We start from the raw sequence: 17,279 nt of genomic DNA on the forward strand, positions 1-17,279 counted from the left end.
CTTGTTTTGATAAGCGTGTGAGCGCCTTATCCACCTTAAAGGGTGTTTCCCAACGCGCCCTAACTTCTGGCGGGAAAGGGTATACCGCCCATATTTTCTATCGGGGGGAACCCACGCATCATCACACACTTCATTTAATTTATCTGATTCAGGAAAAACTATGGTAGTTTTTTCACATCCCACATAATACCCTCTTTTGTGGTACTTGTAGTATCAGAAATACGTAACACCTCCTTCATTGCCTTTAACGTGTGGCCCTAATAAGGAATACGTTTGTTTATTCACCGTCGACACTGGATTCAGTGTCCCTGTCTGTGTCTGTGTCGACCGACTAAAGTAAACGGGCGTTTTAAAACCCTTGACGGTGTTTTTGAGACGTCTGGACCGTACTAATTGTTTGTCGGCCGTCTCATGTCGTCAACCGACCTTGCAGCGTGTTGACATTATCACGTAATTTCCTAAATAAGCCATCCATTCCGGTGTCGACTCCCTAGAGAGTGACATCACCATTACAGGCAATTGCTCCGCCTCCTCACCAACATCGTCCTCCTACCTGTCGACACACACGTACCGACACACAGCACACACACAGGGAATGCTCTGATAGAGGACAGGACCCACTAGCCCTTTGGAGAGACAGAGGGAGAGTTTGCCAGCACACACCAAAAACGCTATAATTATATAGGGACAACCTTATATAAGTGTTTTCCCTTATAGCATCTTAATATATATATAAGCATATCGCCAAATTAGTGCCCCCCCTCTCTGTTTTAACCCTGTTTCTGTAGTGCAGTGCAGGGGAGAGCCTGGGAGCCTTCCCTCCAGCCTTTCTGTGAGGGAAAATGGCGCTGTGTGCTGAGGAGATAGGCCCCGCCCCTTTTTTGGCGGCCTCGTCTCCCGCTCTTAACGGATTCTGGCAGGGGTTAAATATCTCCATATAGCCTCCGGAGGCTATATGTGAGGTATTTTTAGCCAAAATAGGTATTCATTTGCCTCCCAGGGCGCCCCCCTCCCAGCGCCCTGCACCCTCAGTGACTGCCGTGTGAAGTGTGCTGAGAGGAAAATGGCGCACAGCTGCAGTGCTGTGCGCTACCTTTAGAAGACTGAGGAGTCTTCTGCCGCCGATTCTGGACCTCTTCTTACTTCAGCATCTGCAAGGGGGCCGGCGGCAAGGCTCCGGTGACCATCCAGGCTGTACCTGTGATCGTCCCTCTGGAGCTGATGTCCAGTAGCCAAGAAGCCAATCCATCCTGCACGCAGGTGAGTTCACTTCTTCTCCCCTAAGTCCCTCGTTGCAGTGATCCTGTTGCCAGCAGGACTCACTGTAAAGTAAAAAAACCTAAGCTAAACTTTCTCTAAGCAGCTCTTTAGGAGAGCCACCTAGAATTGCACCCTTCTCGGCCGGGCACAAAATCTAACTGGCTTGGAGGAGGGTCATAGGGGGAGGAGCCAGTGCACACCACCTGATCCTAAAGCTTTACTTTTTGTGCCCTGTCTCCTGCGGAGCCGCTATTCCCCATGGTCCTTTCAGGAACCCCAGCATCCACTAGGACGATAGAGAAATGTGCTGCACAGTTCCATGTAACCTGCTTCATATGCATTCAGGTATGTCCTCACACACCTGGCCTTTATTTGCCATGTGTTGCGAGATGGATGGCGCAACTTAGAGGCTCCAACACGGGTAGCAATTCCCAGACAGTCGTACTTATTTCTGAATTTAGAGTATTTGGGCCTTGTTCAACATCAGTTGCAAATAATGAGTATCAGCACACTGCACATGACACAAATATACACAACACAGCGCGCACGCACCACGTCTGGTTTTTATGATCGTACATAGCAGTGACGTGCGGTGAGATCATAGGCTGAGGAGGCACTGTTTATATATATATATATATATATATATATATAAATCAATGCAATACCCAGCCCAACGGCCCCCCTCTCTTACCTGCGTGTATGGGACAGTGTAGGCGCTGCTGCTGGCTGGGAGGGCAGAGGAAGGAGAGGGAAGAGCGCCGGCCTCTGCCGCACGTACTATGGGCTTTCCCACCACCATCGCCTTCAGGGCCACCGCTTCTGAAGCCGTAACAGCTCCAACGCCAGTCACCGTCGGGTCCCGCAGCCACTTCCGCCCGCCGCGTATGGGTGATTGGACAGTGGATCCAGCACTGGATCCGCTGTCCAATCACAGCTGCCTCGCTGACATGGACGTGTTGTCCCTGTCAATGATGCACTTGTAGAAGTGCCGCTTTCAGCATCTTTTTTAATGGACTTTTACAGCCCAGTGCTTGGCCCCGCCCCCCGCTCTATCAGCGCCTCCCAAACTAATTTAATAAGTTAAAATTATTAGAATAAAATAAAGAAGATACTTATGACACAGAATATGTGTCATAAGTATCTTCTTTGTATTATTTTAATAATTAATCACAGGGGAGGCACTGCCTCCCCTAATTGCACGGCCCTGGTACATAGGTATCTGCAAACACAGTAGAGATCGCATTTAGCAGCAATAAAAAGGAGTGGTGGAGGCGTGTCAGTGGGATAGGTATGCAATCTCTGCAATGAGGTGCATGTTGTGGGCATTGTAATCGCAATATATTGCAGGAACGCCAAACGCATCAACACAGTCTGAGTAGCTAGAGAGCTGCGCAGACTGGAAGTACTGATGGCAGCAGCAAAAGTTCGCATGGTCAAGGCAAATAATTGCAAAATGACAGTCAGCTGATGGTGTACATAGTGATGCAGGGAAGGCAGTTTAGTGCGCTGCATGCCTAATTAAACAAATTAGCTTTTTACAACTTACTAAACACTTTTCTTTAGGTACATTATGTGGTCATGCGTATGCTCATTTTAGCACAGTGCTGTGCATAACTTATTACTATTGTGTGTATTGTGCTTACACCATGACACTTAATGCTTGCCTAACATTATTCCGACAAGACACAAACCATCCCAGCACATTACTGCAATATGATTTTTGAACGCCATATTTTAACATAGGTACATTATTAATGTAGAAATCATTTATAAATGTTTACACATTGTTTTCTGCTGACATTAATTTATTCTCATTATGTTTAGCGACTGTACGCAGTGTTGTGTTTGTAGCTGTGTGTGCAATGGGAGAGGGCTATATGCAGATAGATAAAGGTCTTCGCAGATTTGCGACTGCAATCCGTACTGAATGAGGCCCTCTATCACATTGTAGCCGCATCCAAAGTCACTTATACAGTAGTGTCCCGGGCACTTGTGAATAATATTTTTGTTACAATGGAGTTGGCACTCTACAGTATATAGTCACGGGATCTATTCCCACTCTACGGCTGTTGTGGACACCCACGAGTGGGAATAGTCCTTGTGAGCTAGTATTCCCAGCTGTCGACATTGTTGGCATTCCGGCGTTAGTATCCTGACTGCCGGGATCCCGACAGCCGGCAAACTGTTTGCCTCCCCTTTATCCCTTCTCCAGGTTAATACATTTGCCCCCATGAGAGGTTCAACAAGTGAAGTGGATTGCCTGCAATCCTCCAACTGAGCAGCTAAATGGGAGGAAGATCAAGATTGGACAGGTTTAATAAGGCAGTCATTAGATGAGATCTACGGGAGAGCATAAGACTAGGGAATTTTCCCACAAGTCCTTACAGCAGTGGTTCCCAAACTGTGTGCCGTGGCACCCTGGGGTGCCTCAGGAGACTTGCAGGGGGGCCTTGGATTGGTGTCAAGAACCAATTCAAATATTTATGGTCAATGTAATAGGCAAAACCAGTGCTGATGTCTTCCAATCATATATTATGTGGACAACCAGAAGTGAATCCTGTCCCTCACCACACAACTGAACCTAAGGATGACATATAAGCACATTTTACTTAATTTAATTTTTTTTTCTAAATTTCTCAATAAGAAACTTTTGGCCTAGGGGTGCCATGAAAAAACATTCTGATACTCTAGGGCGCCGCGATTCAAAAAAGTTTGGGAACCACTGACTTAGATGAACAGTTATCAGCAGTGACGCTTTAAGTACAGTAGCTCTCAGTCTAGTCAAATTCTCTTTCACCACAAAATAGAAGAAGCAGCGCACATCACTTAGCTATAAGCTCTGTGCACTATATTTTAAAGAAAGCAGCATCCTGCACTCACTAGGGTGGAGTGGGTTGGGTATGAATTACCGCTGCTTGGGATCCTGACGGTCAGCATACCGACAGCAGGATTCCGGTGAGGGGGCGAGCACAACAAGCCCCTTGCGGGTGTGGACACTCACGAGTGGGAATAGTCCCTGCTAGTCGGCATGCCGACTGTTGGTATATAGAGGGTGGTGGGATGTAGCCATCGATAATGTGACCGGCAGTCTCCTGCCGGTCACATAACTACATTGGTATCCGTTTGGATGGTCGACTATGTTAAAGTCAACAGTCATTAGATCTACCACTATTGACATGGTCGACATGGACAGATTTTCACCACATGAAAATGGTCGCCACCTGAAAAGGTCGACATGGCTTTTTTTTTTTTCTTTAAATAGATTTTTAACTTTTTCATACTTTACCATCCACGTGGACTATGATTGGAAACGGTAACCTGTGCCGAGCTCAGTGGTAGCGGAGCAAGGCATCTTGCCCGCAGCATGGCGAGCCATGCAAGGGGACGCGGTACACTAATTGGGGTTCCTGGTCGTGTTACAGAAAAAATGACACCAAAAACAGTTAAAAAAATCCATGTCAACCTTTTCATGTGTCAACTATTAGCCCATGTCGACCATGTCTATGTCGGCCAATAGTGGTCGACCTAATGAATGCAGACCTTAACAAGGTCAACCATTCATACTAGAACCACTACATTACAGGTGGAGTAGTTAATAAAACTGATAACAGGCTGAGGACTGATATGGAACAATGCCCTGACTGAGTGACAGCATACTTCCCAACTTTACCTTTGGGGCCGTTGGGACTATCACGAGGTGAAAGAGGGCGTGGCCTCAATTGTGAGGGGCGTGACCTCACCAAACGACCATTTTACGGCCTTTTGGGGGCATGCCCAGCAGCCCCCTGCTCCCTTCCTAGCACTGAATACATGCCATGCGCACAGCATACGTTCAGTGGTCACCGGCTGCTTTGCTGGGTGATTAAAAGCTCTCCCAACAGCCCCCCCGCCCGCGGGACACTGCTGCCCTAGGAGGGACAGTGTCTGAATAGTGGAACTGTCCCGCTGGAATCGGGACAGTTGGGAGGTATGTGACAGGGTCCTAATGCAAGATGACAGCCCCTCCTCCTGTGCCATGCTTGTAAGCTGTGTATATCAGTATTTACACACGCTGAAAATTGTGTAAATCATGTTTACTGGTAACGGATCTCCTTCAGGAAAGCATAATAGTGGCTGATTTTATGTTAGCTTGCTCACATTCCTGTGGCCCCAGATTTTCCTCCCATTCAGGCTACGGGTTTGGGGTAATGCCATCTTGGCAAGACAAAAAATGGTAGAAAAACATTTGTTAAATCTGGGTCATGGCATTTTGGTGGTCTGTCTGGTCTTTTAGCTTTGCCCTATCCCTCAATGACAACGTAAAGGAGAGCTTATAGTCATATTCATGTGAAATACATGCCTGCGGTAAGCATTGCTGCTGTCCCCCCGCTTAAAATGTCTCCTCCTGTTTACGTGGGTTTCTTCCAAGTACTCCAGTTGACACCCACAACCCAAAAACATATTAGTAGATTGTTTGACTGCTGACAAAATTCTATGAGGAAGGGACTAATGTGGATAAATAAATATTCTCTGCAAACGCAAAGTAATATCGTAGCTTTATAGAAATAAACAAAATAGTTATAATTTTTATTATCAATTTCTAGTCAGTAAACATTTGTTTCATTGGCTCCTCCTAGTGGTTGCATGTTATAATTAAAGAAAAGTAAAATCTTGAAATCCAGCTCAAAGATAGCCTACGATGCAATTCATTTTATACCATATGCATTCTTTTGTACCATAATTCTAATTATAGTCAGGACATTTTATGGGATATCATAAAAGTTTTATAATCACCATGACGTTATTGAGATATCCAGATGTAATTTGAACATACTCATTGATCCTTATGTGCATGATGTTGTAAATTACAGCTACTTATGTCAACTTGTTTAGTTTCACGAGCTGGTAGATGTCAGTAACCTGCATGATGGACAAAACTGAAGTCTGCAGTGTTATTACGTTTCTCCATTTGAAGAGCAACAGGTCCTGCCAAATCCACGATGACATGGTGGCTGTTTATGATGATTAAAGTCCATCATATGACACTGTTGTGAGGTGGAAACACATCCCTCTCAGATGAGCCTCGATCCTGGAGACCCTCAATCAAGGATGATCCTGACAAGTGGAGGCTCTTGTCCTCGAAGACAGACGACTAACCATTGAAGTGATCAAGAAAGAAGTTGGTCTCAGTTATGAAAGCGTGTGGAAGATTATGTATGAACAACTGCACATCTAGAGTGTAATCGCGATGGGTTCCCCGCCTTCTGACCCCATTTCACAAGCAAACTCAATGTGAACTTTTCGCAGCAGATGCTGACTCTGTTGGAGCAGGATAAAGAGAATTTCTTTGCACGTATCATGACTATGGATAAATGCTAAGTCTACCTGTATGATCCCCTCCCCAAAAGGCAAACATGCAGAAATCTGCAGGGAAGGTCATTCTGTCCATTTTTTTGGACTGTTGTGGCGTAATCCTGATATATTACCTTCCGAAGAGTCAGACCATTACCAGCACTCACTAATGCACCCTTCTGCAGAAATTGAGACATGCCATGAAAGAAACACGCTGTGGTATGATCAGCAAAGACATCCGTCTCACAGCCAAGAATCCACCGGCACATTCCGCCCAAGCATCTGCTGTGGAAGCAGACAGATGTGGCTATGAAATTTTGCCCCATACTCCCTATTTGCTACTTCTTTCTTTTCCCTGAGATGACAGACGTCAGTTTGGGGTAGGAGATTTGACAACACAAATTATGTCATTCTGGAAGTGGAACAGTGGTTCTCGAGGCAATCGCAGAACTTCTATAAGGATGGGCTGCGGAAGGTCAAGAAACGCTGTCAGAGATGTGTGGCTCTGTAGGGCGACTACGTGGTGAAGACTCTAGGTCAACATACCACATTTAACTTGCCATCTCATTCTGTTCATGGTGACAAGTGAAACTTTAGGATACCCCCTCGTATTGATGGCATGGATTTCTACATATGCTGCTTGATCATGTTGTATTCCTAGGTTTTCCATCCTATTTCACCAAATTAAACAATAAGCTTCTAGGCATAGACTCGTACTCCTTGTCTTATATTCTTTTGTAAAAGTACCTGTATGTTGTGATTATTATTGTTTCCCATAAAGTATTTACTCCAGACCTGGAAAAGTTTTCAGTTTATTACTTTATTAATGAAAAGCCATAATTATTTTATTTGTATTAATTTTCTGGGTATACAATGTTATTCCCAATCTTATATCGTATTGTAAATCCTTGATTTTATAAAATAATGCAAATGAGAGCATCCATTGACTTTATTGTCTACCCTGACTGACCCCTGTTCAAACAAATTGGGCACAAACAATCGGAAATCATTAACTACACTGGAAGTTTTTTTAATTAACCATGTTTTGGCCAGAACCTAATTTATTGAGTTAAATGTAAAAGAAGAACATGATATACTGTACATCATTCTGATTTACGTAGCAAAAGGCAATATCAAACTTTTGTGGTTTAGCCTATAGAAAGGTAAATATAAAATACATGAAAATGCTGCAGTACTACTTTTTTTTGCAGTAGGAATTATTTTCTGAATGCATTTTTTTGTATTTAAATCACATTGTGCATCCAAAATGATACAAAACCCCCCCACAATATTTTGCATCTTTCAGTGAAAATACCATTAGATCAGTGGTTCCCAACCCCAGTCCATACCACCTCCAACTGTTAATTTTTGTAGATTTCTTTAATCACACACACAGGTGCATTAATATATTTTACTGGATCAGTAATTTTCCCACCTGTTTCCACAGACAGACTTCCTGAAAACATGACCTGTCGGTATACTGGAGGGTCAAATTTAAGAACCACTGTTCTAGATAATGAGTTATACATTAATACAATTTTGCGGTCATTCTCTTTGCTTTTGGATATTTAAGTAAAAAATATATACAATTTTGGCAGAGAAATGAATTAAGAGGAAGAATTTTAAGAGACAAATACAAATTTGTTTATATCCCTAATTGGAATTATAATGAACATATGAATTCCCCCATTAGCCTCTCCTTCCTTCTCGCACAGGAGAGGCATCGTCTGATGCCAGCTCTTTCTTTTTCTGTTCATATAGATCGGTGAGATATTGGTCAGGCTTTATGTTAGCCTCCATCAATTCTGACATAATCTTCTCAACTTTTTGAAGGTTTCGCGCGTTTTTCATCCTCCGCCCGGCGATGAATAACTTGAACTCTTCCAGCTGAATAAGTTTACAGGTGTCCGCCTCACAAATGTTCCTAACACCTTTAGATCTATCCACTTTCGGAAAGAAAATTAGCCCAGACAATTTCTCCAGCTCCTCCAGCTGGACTTGGTATTCAGGCAACTGGTGATCAAAGCTGATGGGTACATTGGGGACGATGAAAGCTCCTTCAGCCAGCAGCTCAGCAGACTGGTTCTTCTTGGCAAGGATCACCTTGTATAAGTGTGAGGGCACTGCTACATCATCTTTGCCAATCACCTGAAAATTGGGGATACAAACAAGAACCTTTCTTATACACAACTGTTTTCATAGTGTAAGTTTAACGCCTCATGACTGCACTCTATGGGCCTAATTCAGACCTGATCGCAGCAGCAAATTTGTTAGCAGTTGGGCAAAACCATGTCCACTGCAGGGGGGACAGATATAACATGTGCAGAGAGAGTTAGATTTGGGTGGGTTATTTTGTTTCTGTGCAGGGTAAATACCGTCTGCTTTATTTTTACGCTGCAATTTAGATTTCAGTTTGAACACACCCCACCCAAATCTAACTCTCTCTGCACATGTTATATCTGCCCACATCATTTTGCCCATTTGCTAACAAATTTGCTGCTGCGATCAGGTCAGAATTAGGCCCTATGCCTGCTTTATCCCTTTACAATCCTGTAGATCATAAGCATTCGAGCAGGGCCTATATTGTCTATTACCTAGTCTCATATTACTGTTTTGTTCCAAATTGTAAAGCACAATGGAAAATGCTGGCACTATATAAATAAATGTTAATAATAATAATAATAATAATCAACAACAACTCTAACACATAGATCTTTCCATCCTAATTCAATACACAGACTAAAATGGACATAAAGTCCTTCAAACCCAAAAGCTGCCGAGACAGATTGGTTCGGATACAGAAAAAATACATTAAAAAGATAGACAGTCATTAGGTCGACAGTAAAAGGTAGACGGTCAAAAGGAAATGTTTTTGCTTGTTTTGTGTTTTTAAACATTTTTACTCCAATTGTTTGAAATGCGTCCGCCCACCACGCTTCGGGCACTGTGGCTCGCTCCGCTTTGCTCGCCACAAGTTTACGAGCGGTGATAGTTTGTGACATGGAGAGTCAATTTTATGAAATGTGTCTGCTCGCCGTGCTTCAGCTTCGGTGGCATGCTACGCCTGGCTCGCCACAAGGTTACTAAAGATAATAGTTTGTGACATGGATAGTAAATGCATCAAAAGTTGATTTTTTTTTAAAAACCCTTAAAAAAAAAAAAGTGTCGACCTTTTGACCTTGTCGACCATTAGTGGTCGACTTATTGACTGTAGACCTTTTTAGTGTAGATCTATAGACCAGATACCGACAGATCACTAGATTAATACATCAGTAGTGGCTACATCGAAGTGGCCTGTCCAGCTTCACTCAGCCCAGTGCCAATCACTGCTGCAACTGCACTGAATGACATGGATACATTTACATCATACTGTCCACGGCTCCCGTGTCACCGTTCCACTGGACTGCCCACTGCACCCTAGGCAGATGGCAGCATTCAAGAGGGCAGCCTGCTCTATCAGGGGGTCAAGGTAGTACCTTAAAATGTGGGAGTCTTACGGACACGATATATAGTTTCTCTACATATTCTCTGTTTTATGCTAATGTTACTGTATGACACATTTGGGCCTACTTAAATCATCTCAAATCACATAGCAGATCTACCATGCCAAAGTCTCAAGAAGGGGCGAAAAGCTATTGGCGTTGAACGCTTTATTACTCTGATCCAAGAGTGGTTCCAGTTTATGGTTGGTAGTGGCAATTCTGGGTTTCCAGGAATTTTATACATATATTGCTTGATACATCTGGTCACTCTCGGAGGGGAAGCCATTTCCCAGTAGGGGATCCTTTTATATGCCCATGTGTTCCATGTTTGCCCATTTTGTGGGATATTCAAATGTTTGAAAAGTCGGTTGGGTGTCTATTTTTTCCTGTCTATTATATAGGGGGGAAAAAGACACCCAACTGACTTTTCAAACAATTGAATATCCCCCATTATGTCTGAATATACAGTATTTTGGCCAAATGTATTAAGCCTTAAAAAGTGATAAAGTGGAGAGTGATAAAGTACCAGCCAAACAGCTCCTAACTGCCATGTCACAGGACGTGTTTGAAAAATGACAGTTAGGAGCTGGTTGGTTGGTACTTTCTCACTATCACTCTCCACTTTATCACTTTTTAAGGCTTAATACATTTGGGCCTTTATGCCTAAAGATAATACACTAGTGGGCGTTCGTCTAGCAATCTTATTACCCCATTCATAAGGGACTGACCACACTTGGAGAGAGAGAGGCCTTTTTACACAAAGTCTACAATCTCCGCCATTCCCATTACAGATGTGCCTTATATCAATGCTATAAAAGTAAGCCTGGATTTCGGGGGAGGTCACTTCCCATCTATTTTGATGTATTTTTTTCTTGTTGTACACCTGTCTACACAAAAGTAGTGCACTAGATTCTCCCCACATACGTATCTTCTGCTTCTGGAATCCCAAGAAGTCCATGTGATTGACAATGGACTTCCATCACCTATCATACTTACTGTCAAAGTCGAAAAATATTGTAATGTATATGCCTTGTACTAACCCCATGCACATGCCCGCTGCGCGTGCACTCAGTCTGCCGTGCGTGCGCATATCCGCAATTTGCGTAACGGAGCTTTTCACGGTCATGCGCCTTAGCGCGTAGTATGTGCATTTACGGTAGAGTTTGTGAGCGCATAGAGGGTTATTAGAACATTACATATTTAACCCAAATAGTGTAATTTTAGATATAGTTCCCCTAGACCATGTCAGCGAGTATTAATAGTTCAAACAGTTCCTGGACAGAGAGATTCGCCTTTGCATGATAGGAAGGGTCAGATAAAGGTTGGAAGGTGATGTCTAGTATCCAGCTGTAGGGTATTTTGAGGGTAACATTCCGGTGTTGGTTAGAGAAAGATCGCTTGTTCCTGCGTATAGTTATGTACAAAAATAGAATATGAACATTAACTGTAATTACTGTATATTATGTATGTGGCGGGAATCCAGAGGATACCACCCACAAGAGAAGTTGGGGAAAGACATCGCCCACTTATTCAAATCCACCTATGACCTCTTCTGTAATATAAAGACACATCCCTGTGTCCAATGGACAATGAGATTACAGTGACCATTCTATTGTGTATGCATGTTGTGTATAAAAAGCCCATTGTTGCCTGGCCGGTCAGAAGACTCTGAACGCTATCTGTATGACCAGCGGAGGACCGACTCGGGTTGCGCTTGCGAACATTCTCACGTATGTACATTCTCTGTAGCCATTATTCTTTTTAGATTTACTTGTTAGCCTGTAGTGTATGATTTGTACTGTTTTACCTTTTGGAATTAATCCACTGTGGCCTTAGAACCCTGTGGTTGCAACTACAAATCAGTGCTGTGTTTTCACTTTCCTGCAAGGGCTTTAGAGTGTATTTATCTGAATAAGGTGTATAGGTATTGGTAAGGTGTACGCACTGCGGGTACTTTGTACCGTCAGCGCTACTTAAGGTTTAAGGTATATCATCGTTGCAGTACTTTGCTGCTAAGGGTTTAAAGTGTAAGCATATCATTACATTGTATCATTAACAGGGGTTTAAAGGTTATCAAGTGTGTGTGCGCTCGCTGTGTGTACTCTGTACACTCAGCACGGCGTGTGTACGCCAAGTGCGTACCTCGTGCAGGACTCTGTACGCCAATAGCGTACAAAGTGCGTAGCACGTGTATTCCGCCTAGCGGCCATAGCGGCTCCACGATAATAGTGTATTTAGAGGTATAGCTTTGCGGTCTAAGATAATATCGACATTATCAATTGGGGGCATGACATGGATACATTTACATTATATTTTCCACGGCTCCCGTGTCACCGTTCCACTGGACTGCCCACTGCACCCTAGGCAGATGGCAGCATTGAAGAGGGCAGCCTGCTCTATCAGGGGGTCAAGGTAGTACCTTAAAATTTGGGAGTCTTACGGACGCGATATATAGTTTCTCTACATATTCTCTGTTTTATGCTAATGTTACTGTATGACACATTTGCTGTTTGGGCCTACTTAAATCGTCTCAAATCACATAGCAGATCTACCATGCCAAAGTCTCAAGAAGGGGCGAAAAGCTATTGGCGTTGAACGCTTTTTTACTCTGATCCAAGAGTGGTTCCAGTTTATGGTTGGTAGTGGCAATTCTGGGTTTCCAGGAATTTTATACATATATTGCTTGATACATCTGGTCACTCTTGGAGGGGAAGCCATTTCCCAGTAGGGGATCCTTTTATATGCCCATGTGTTCCATGTTTGCCCATTTTGTGGGATATTCAAATGTTTGAAAACTCGGTTGGGTGTCTGTTTTTTCCTGTCTATTATATAGGGGGGGAAAAGACACCCAACTGACTTTTCAAACAATTGAATATCCCCCATTATGTCTGAATAATATGTCTAAGATAATCGTCCGGTTCTTCCTCATACCGGCAGCCTAGCATATTTTCGCAGACTTTATCTATCAGCAAAGGACGGAAAGGTATCCTCTGTAAGCCTTCTCTTGGTCGGCGGATACACTAGTGCTGCTTAGATAAGTGTCTGCGCTGCATGGTTTGAAGGGATGCTGGAGGGATCCGTAAGGTAAGAACGCAAAAGCTATTTTTCCTTTTTAAAATCTGTAAATTTCTGTTTTGGCGCCAAATGCGCACGCAACACACGCATACACCTGCATTTTGTACTTTGCATATCTGCTCGCATTTTTGCCATAAGCATTGATTACTAGATTCATTTTGACCTGTACTGAGAAAATTTGTTGCTATTTAGTTAAAATATAGAGTTAATAGTTAAGGAAGTAAGTGTAAGACGCACACGCAGCCTGGCCTAGTTGTGAAGGTTTATACAGTAGAAACTGTGTGTGTGTTAAGTAAGTGATTATAGTTAAATATCGCTTACATTTATAGAAGTGTGGGTTTTGTAGTACTGCGGACGTACGGCCTTTGTACACGTGTCTCGGGCAGCGTACGGGACTGCTTACGCAACGTAAAGGCATACACACGTGGCGTGTTCACGCAACGTGCGTAAAAGTACGACCGCTTAATACAAAGCACACAATAGCATTGTTTTAGTTTAGGCGCGAAACGGTAGCCACGCGATAATAGCACAAATTGATCAGTGTCCAATATTTAGTTTAAATACCTTTTTTACTGTATCGAGCACTGCAGGAAATGGCTAGATACACTGGGGTCGAGGACATTAAGGAAAATGTACATCATAGAGAGGTAGCTGTGTCCGTATTAATGGACGGCTTGAAAGAAACGTTGAGAACAAGGGTACAAACCACTCAGCCTAATTGGAGAGGTGTTTCGGTGGCTGCATTAAGAGAGTCCGCTATCGAGCACGATCGGAACATCATTAAGCACAGGGAGTCACAGGGCGATAAGCTGATGACCGTAAGTATCAAAGCCCTGACAACGAAGCCACATCAGCCTAAACCCCAGACCCCTGATGGTAAGTCGTATGTAGTAAAATGTTATAATTGCCAGAGGGAAGGACATTACTCACGGAACTGTAATTATAAAAGCAACGTATATCGACCCCCTAGACCAGAACATGACTCACAGCATAACACACGTAATTGGGATCAGGGACCGCATAGGAGGAATTATGAGCCACATGCAGGGGAAACAAGGAGGTACCCACCTAGGAAGGACTGGCAGACCTCCGGAAATTCTCAGCTACCCCCCTCACATATTGTAGCTGCCAGCGCGCTGCGGGAGGGTCACAACATACAATAGGGGTTAGGCCACACCTGTAGTTTGCAGCCAGTTAAGTTGATTGCTAGCCTTGGAAATGAACCCGAGGTTACAGTTGATGTAGCTGGTAGATCACTACCTTTTCCTTGTAGATACAGGGGCGGCCATGTCAGTGCTAAATTCAACGGTAGGTATGAAAACAACGGGTAAAACAATTTCAGCAATGGGGGTAACAGGAGTAGTGCAACACTATCCTTTAAGTAGACCAGCAGAGATTACGATAGGGCCTTTGCAGACCAAGCACTCCTTTTTGCTAGCTGCATCGGCTCCGACTAATCTACTTGGGAGAGATTTATTGTGCAAGATGAGGTGTGTCATATATTGTACTCCTGAGGGTGTCTTCTTAGATATACCCGAGAATCACGTTCAGGAAGTGCAGGATATGTTAGATACCCCACAAAGGTTAATGTCACACTCTGCTGTTATAGACAGGTGTCCATCCAAGGTAGAGGAAATGATCTCCCAGATACCGGAATCCCTCTGGACCAAAGATGGACAAGACACTGGATTGATGGCAAATGTAGCTCCTGTAGTTGTGCAAGTAAAAGATGACTCTGCCACAAACCCAGCAGCAGATCCGCTCTTTCCTTGGAATGTGTGGGTACTGCCGAAACTGGATCCCAGGGTTCTCCATATTGGCTTTACCTTTGCAGGAAATGGTCTCCTCGAACAAACCAGATCGGATCTCTCACACAGATGAGTCCGAACTGGCATTTGAGAGACTTAAACAATGCCTATCACAGGCACCTGCATTAGGCATGCCAGATTATGGGAAACCTTTTGAGTTGTACGGTACGGAAAGTGCTGGGTGTGCGGCAGGTGTCCTAACCCAGAGACATGGTGATGCCAGCAGGCCGGTAGCTTACTACAGTGCACAGTTGGACACCGTAGCATGGTCTCTCCCCACATGCTTGCGAAGTGTTGCAGCGATAGCATTGCTAGTGAGTAAAAGTGAAGATGTAGTGTTGGGACACAACCTGACCATCCATACACCTCATGCAGTATCAGCCTTACTGAACCCTGCCCAAACCAGACATGTCTCATCAGCACGGTTTACAAGGTGGGAATTAGCACTAATGGCACCTGTAAACATCACCATAAAGAGATGCAGCGCACTAAATCCTGCAACTTACCTCCCGGGTATGCCTGGACAGGCACAAAGGGTGGAGGATGAGAGTGATGGTGAAGGAGGATTTAGTACAAACACTGACACACATGATTTTATGGAATATCTGAACCAAACTTTCACTGCAAGACCCGACATTAGTGACAACCCACTGGAAGGCGTAGATTTTACTTTTTACACTGACGGTAGTTGCCACAGACAGACGGACTCGGGAGACTTGTGTACTGGATACGCAGTCGTAGATGACAAAGGTATCATAGAAGCTGAACCCCTGGGCCCACCGCACTCAGCACAAGTTGCTGAGCTGGTCGCCCTAACCAGAGCGTGTGAATTGGCTAAGGGTAAGTCAGCCAATATATATACAGATTCTAGGTATGCCTTTGGAGTAGTGCATGATTTCGGGGCCCTATGGCGCCTCAGAAATTTCATGACGGCAGCTGGCACACCTGTAGCGCATGCATCCCATATAAAAAGGCTTCTAACAGCGATACAGGAACCTGACAGAGTGGCTGTTATCAAGTGCAAAGCCCACACTTACAGTCAAGACCCAGTGTCACTTGCTAACAGCCGGGCAGACGAAGCTGCTAAATCAGCAGCCAGCACCCCCATACAGACAGATATCACACAACTGATGGTATTCAATACCGTCAACACACAAAAATGAAGTGAAATGCAAAATTTGTGTTCTCCACAGGAAAAGGCAGTCTGGAGGTCAAAAGGATATGGCCAGGAGTCCTCAGGACTCTGGACAGATGGACAAGGTAAGCCAGTAGCCCCCAGAGCATATCTTCCAAGCTTAGCTGAGGCGGCACATGGTCTGACTCATCTGGGCAAAGAGGGTATGTGTAAGCTGGTGAGAGCCTACTGGTGTGCGCCAGGATTCTCTTCTTATGCGGGTAAGAGAGCAATGACATGTCTTACCTGCTTGAGGAAGAATATTGGAAAGTCAATACCAACAGAACCATCCCATATCCCGCCAACAGACGGCCCTTTTCAGGTAATACAAATTGATTTCATACAGTTGCCACCCTGCAGAAATTTAAAGTATGTGTTAGTTTGTATTGACGTGTTTTCAAATTGGGTAGAAGCGTTCCCCGCTGCCACAAATACTGCTACGTTCACTGCAAAGAAAATCGTGCAGGAATTTGTGTGCAGATATGGTATCCTTAGGATAATTGAAAGTGATAGGGGTACCCATTTTACATGTGAAGTCTTTCAGGTTATGTGCAAACTGATGGAAATTAGTAGTAAGCTGCACACTCCGTACCGCCCACAGGCGAGTGCGAAGGTGGAAAGAGTAAACAGCACTATTAAGAACAAGTTGAGCAAAGTGATGGCTGAAACAGGATTGTTGTGGCCAGAAGCTTTGCCACTTGTATTGTACAGCATCAGAACCACTCCCAGGTCCCCCCTTAACCTATCACCCTTTGAGATTCTTTTTGGTCGACAACTCCATGTAATGATTGACCCCCAGGATGATATGAAATGCAATAATGAGGTGACTGTAAAATATATGGTTAAGATGAGCCAGCAGCTGAGGAATCAAAACAGCAATCTAAAGCTGGTGATTCCTGACCTACCAAACAGTAATTGTCATGACATTGAACCTGGGGATTATGTAATGATTCGAAATTTTCTACGCTCAGGTTGTCTTATTGACCGGTGGGAAGGACCGTACCAAGTCTTACTAACCAGCACGACAGCATTGAAGGTTGCCGAGAGAGAGACTTGGGTCCACTCGTCCCACTGTAAGAAGGTCGCTGACCCAGAGAAAGCCCGTGACAAAGAGCAGAGTGTAGAGGAAATCGTATCACTGGAGTGCCT

The 17,279-nt window shown here is 44.1% G+C and overlaps 1 protein-coding gene across 2 annotated transcripts in view; it reads right to left on the minus strand.

Moving 5' to 3' along the window:
* Positions 1-7,391: 7,391 nt before the first annotated feature.
* The window catches only part of EXOG (exo/endonuclease G), a 79,212-nt gene continuing 69,324 nt past the window's right edge, over positions 7,392-17,279 (minus strand). For both annotated transcript variants that reach the window (XM_063921836.1, XM_063921837.1), the window contains one exon: positions 7,392-8,739. In XM_063921836.1, the coding sequence (XP_063777906.1) occupies positions 8,281-8,739 (459 nt within the window). In that variant the 3' untranslated portion in view covers positions 7,392-8,280. The remainder of the gene's footprint in view (positions 8,740-17,279) is intronic.

This window comes from Pseudophryne corroboree, chromosome 5, assembly GCF_028390025.1.
Source record: "Pseudophryne corroboree isolate aPseCor3 chromosome 5, aPseCor3.hap2, whole genome shotgun sequence".
In the NCBI taxonomy this organism is placed as follows: Eukaryota; Metazoa; Chordata; class Amphibia; order Anura; family Myobatrachidae; genus Pseudophryne; species Pseudophryne corroboree.